Here is a 4,751-nt window from a genome sequence, read left to right as displayed (position 1 = left end):
CCATCCCGGCTTCCTGGTGTCTTCTGGCCCACCGGCACAAACTGCCGCCGCTGCTGCTCCTCTTCATAGCATGACGCGATTGCTACTGAGGTGGAGAGCGGCCAGCGAGGTTCGCTACAGCCGGCTGGCGAACCTCAGTAGGCTGCTTTGAAGAGGAGGGCAGACAGAAGATAGCGGTATCGTCGTATCGGTCTCATTCTCCTTGCTTCACTGCATCACTCACCAGCTCCAAGCTGACATCCTTCTTTCTATGCCTGCATGACGGCCAGCTCTGGAGGCATGGGTGACTGGGGGTGTTTGCTCTCAAAATGCTGCTTGAAGGTCTTGTTGTCTGGCATCTGTGTCCTGCAGACAGGACAGGTGAAGACCAGTGCCGCTTTGGCTGCTGCCTTCTGGTCCAACCCATGCTTCTTCTTCTCGGCCTGTTTTTTGGCATTCTTCTGCTGGGACTGAATCTTCTGCTGTCCTCGGGCCATGGTGGAACACTTTCAAGAGAGCCAGAGGTCTCAAGAAGAGCAGCAGCAGGCCTTACAGTGAGTGAGGGCAAGAGGGGGGAGTCGTCGGCGTGTTCCCTGCCTCCGTGTTTGCAAATGGAATTCAGCATGGAGGGACACAGCATGCTGTCAGGGAACATGCTGTCCTAAGTGCGCATGCGTGCTTAGGGTTTTATTATAGAGGATTGCTCGGAGGGAGGGGAAGATGTTGCAGGCTCCAGTTGGGGGAGGGAGGGAGAAAGATGTTGCACACTCCATGTGGGGGAAGGAGAAAGATGCTACAGACCATGAGGGGGAGGGAAAGGAGGGACAGAAATGCTACAGACCATGGGAGGGGGAGGAGAAGGAGAGATGTTTCAGATGAGGGTGGGAGGGAGAAAGATGTTGAGCACCAGTGAGGGCGAAGGGAAGTAGGGAAGGAAAGAAATTCTGGACCCCCTGGGTTGGGAGATGGGGGAGGGAGAGAAATATTGAAAACCGTGGAAGGAGGAAAGAAAGTAGAAAAGAAGGAGAGAAATGAAGGGCACTATTTGTGGAAGTTGGGAAGGAGAAAAGAAATGGAAGCGGGATTATGAGATGGTAGAGAAGAGAAGTTGAGATGCTGGGACTGGAGATGAAACTGGGAGTGGATTAGAGTTGGGGGCAGAGCTTGGGCACCCCCAAAGAAAATGGTGTTCCACTGCGCCTGGGTACCCACCATATTAAAAGGAAAACTTCCCCAACAATAGTTCAACATCAAAATAGTGCTCTGATATTGTATTACTGTTTCTATTGTTTATTTATCTATTACTATAAAGTAGAGGTTCTCAACCCAGTCCTCGGCACACAACAAACCAGCCAGGATTTCAAGATATCCACAATGAATGTGCATGAGAAAGATTTCCATACATTGGAGCCCACTGCATGCAAATCTGTCTCACTCATATTCATTGTGGATATCCCAAAAACCTGACTGGCTTGATGTGTTCTAAGGACTGGGTTAAGAACCTCTAGTATAAAAGGATGGGAGACCATCAGCAATGTGATATCATGAAAGCACTATCCAAAACTGTTTACCACTGCACTATTGTTCAAGTGGAATAAAACAACATAAAACTTTATTTATGAATTGCAGATACCTCATGATCACGCTAGAGCAGGGGTAGGGAATTCCGGTCCTCAAGAGCCGTATTCCAGTCAGGTTTTCAGGATTTCCCCAATGAGTATGCATTGAAACCAGTGCATGCAAATAGATCTCATGCATATTCATTGGGGAAATCCTGAAAACCCGACTGGAATACGGCTCTCGAGGACCGGAGTTCCCTACCCCTGTGCTAGAGGATCTTAGTGCAAGCCAGCACTATAAATGCTACAACACTCATAGATTTCCTATGAGCATCAGAGCATTTACCTTGCTGGCCCACACTAAAAACCTCTAATGCAGCTTGATAAAAAGGGTGTGTGTGTGTGTGTAAATGTGTATACTTTTAAATATTTACTTATTTATTTAGGGGTCCTTTTATTAAGATGCGCTAACCGATTTAGCACACGCTAAAGAGCACGCGCTAAATGCTAAGGCGCCCATAGAATATAATGGATGCCTTAGCATTTAGCATGTGCTAATCTTTAGCACGCGCTAAATCGGTTAGTGCGCCTTAATAAAAGGACCCGTTAAGAATTTATAGCCAGCAAATCTTAAAGTCTTGTGAGGGCTACACAGAAAAGCTTTAGAAATAATCATGCAAATAGGCTGTGGTATATAATAAATTAATAAATTTAAAAAAAAACAGGACTAGAAGCAATGCATACTATTAAAAATAAAATAAAATAGCCACTAAAAGCTGTGGAAAAGTTATAATGAATTAAACACCAGTTGCAAAAGTTTCTCTCTCAGCTCCCTTTATAAAGCTGAGGTGCCGATGCTGCCGCGGTAAATACACTGAAACCCATTCAGTTCCTATGGACTTTGGAGCATTTACCAAGGCAGCATCGCTACCATGGCTTTGTAAAAGGGACCCTAACACACACCCTCTTTTACTAAGGTGCACTAGCCGTTTTAGCACACGATAAACACTAACGCATCCATCGAATATAATGGACACGTTAGCATTTACTTCACGCTAATATTTAGCTAGTGCACCTTAGTAAAATGACCCTACTGTTGTAGGGGCCTTTTCACTAAGAGGCATTAAGCCCTCTAACACTTGCATAGTGCATTGAAAGATGCTTACCGCAAAACAAATTGTTTTGTGGTCATTTTTCTATTTTCCATGCACTAACTCCAAAATTCTATAAAGTGCACCTAAAGATAGGGACCTATATCTGCACGACCCTTTAAAAACGGAACGTTATAGACCCATTTCTAATTTGCCACTAAGTGCTAAGGTAATTGAAAGGGTGGTTGCGAAGCAGTTAAAAGAGTTTGTAACTGATAATAAAATTTTACACCCGAGACAATCCACCTATAGGAAAGGTTATAATACAGAAACAACAATGTTGGGATTAAATGACCTCAGGGATGGGATTAGATAAAGGAAAGATGACTTTAGTATTATCTTTAGACATTAAATCAGCTTTTGATACAGTACATTCAGGGGTACTTGTTGAAGAACTTTATACATTAGAAATTTGAGCTGTTGTTCAGTCCTGGATAGAAAATTTTCTTACCGACTGGATCTTTTCTCCATTATTGCCTATTTTAACATCTATGCTAGTTCCATATTAGGTTTGATTCATTCTTTTGGAATTGGGCTTTTACGTATTCAGATGACTTTTTATTGACTTTTCATACTTGTCAGGACTTGCCTGACCTATCTAACTTGCAATTATATCCAGAGAAGGTTCAGCGATGGTTAAAAAACCATGGTATGTGTTTGAGTTTTGAGAAGATGATCGCTTGTTGGATTTATCGTGGTGTTGCACCTACTACAGAGTCTATTTGTGCATTGGTTATAAATTTACCAAACGTTTAAATATATGGGTAAGATATGTGATGCATTTTTCTGAGTATTGACTGTTGTTAGAATTAATGCTGTCTGTTTCTACTTGTCCTGATTTGTTTTAACATTTTATGTATGTAATCATTTTGTAAACCGTTTTGATATAAAACGTTATAGAAAATTTTAAAATAAAATAAATAAATTATTAAGCAGGGCTTTTCCATAATGCAGATGCTAAAGGCCATCAAGGGGTCTAGAAGCAGAGAATCTTTTTTGGTTGGTTTATACATTATTTATGGTAAAACATTGTGCTATCTCTTTATTAGTAAGGAAAGAAACATTAAAAACTACAGATTCTTCAGAATATAGCTATGAAGATGATCATGGGAAGTAGAAAATATGATGATGTGACTCCCCTTATGATACAGAGCCACTGGTTACCAGTGTACTACCAAGTTCATTTTAAAGATAATTTTGATAGTTTATAAAGTATTGAATACTGGTTTTCCAGCAACATTGTTTAAATTGTTAGAACACTGCGTTCGTACCAGAGATATCTTTTGGAATCCCTAGTGTAAAAGACACTAAGTTGGAATGTACTAGAATGGGGGCTTTTTTATGTATGGGTCTAGTGTTATGGAATTCTGGAATTCTGTTCTGTATAAACTGATGGTAGAGACATCTTTGCCTCATTTTAAGGCTTTAAAAGCACATCTATTTCATGAGGCTTTTGGCTGTTTTTTACATGAAAATTAGTTTATTATTATTGATGTGTCTTTGGTCTGCAGAGATTGTGTAGATGTTTGTGGTTATACAGTATTTGGGTTTAACTAAGGGGTGGGCTTTCCTTTTTATGATGGAGTTCTTATCTAATTTATTTTGATGTATTTTAAATTGTAAACCACTTTGGGCTAGATTCACTAAGGGCACGGATCAGATCCTGAGGGATCCGATCCGATCCGTGTCCAGGGCCTGTTTCATGAATTGCCCTCATGCAAATGAGGGCGATCGGACTCACACCCCCAACCGACCTCTGGGATCACTCTATAGCGATCCCGATGCATGCGCAGACCATCTGTAGATGGTCTGCGCATGTGTCTAAGAGCCACAACTATTTTTTTAAAAAACTTTTTTACTAGCCCAGCGAGCCCTTGGTTTTAACCTGCTTTAAATCCGCAGGTTAAAACCATGGCTCGCACTGCAGGGGAAAACCAGGGCAAGGAGCAGGAGAGCAGATTTGGGGAGTCAGGGCAAGGAGCAGGAGAGCAGATTCGGGGCAGAGAGTCAGGGCAAGGAGCAGGAGAGCAGATTCGAGGCAGAGCAGGGCGGCAGGAGAAAA

At 42.2% G+C, this 4,751-nt stretch overlaps 1 protein-coding gene across 1 annotated transcript; it reads right to left on the bottom strand.

The window, feature by feature from the left end:
* Positions 1–248: 248 nt before the first annotated feature.
* LOC117353601 (zinc finger protein 706-like) lies at positions 249–486 on the bottom strand. The gene has a single exon (XM_033929737.1). It carries the CDS (start codon positions 474–476, stop codon positions 249–251), a length of 228 nt encoding a protein of 75 aa, XP_033785628.1. The 5' UTR covers positions 477–486.
* Between the last annotated feature and the right edge of the window lie 4,265 nt (positions 487–4,751).

Source organism: Geotrypetes seraphini, chromosome 2, assembly GCF_902459505.1.
Source record: "Geotrypetes seraphini chromosome 2, aGeoSer1.1, whole genome shotgun sequence".
NCBI lineage: Eukaryota > Metazoa > Chordata > Amphibia > Gymnophiona > Dermophiidae > Geotrypetes > Geotrypetes seraphini.
Note: the sequence above shows the minus strand (reverse complement) of the source record. Positions and strands in the feature narration are given on the sequence as shown.

Bases quoted from the DNA above. Each gene is read 5' to 3' on its own strand.
- LOC117353601 (XM_033929737.1), bottom strand. From the start codon at position 476: ATGGCCCGAGGACAGCAGAAGATTCAGTCCCAGCAGAAGAATGCCAAA.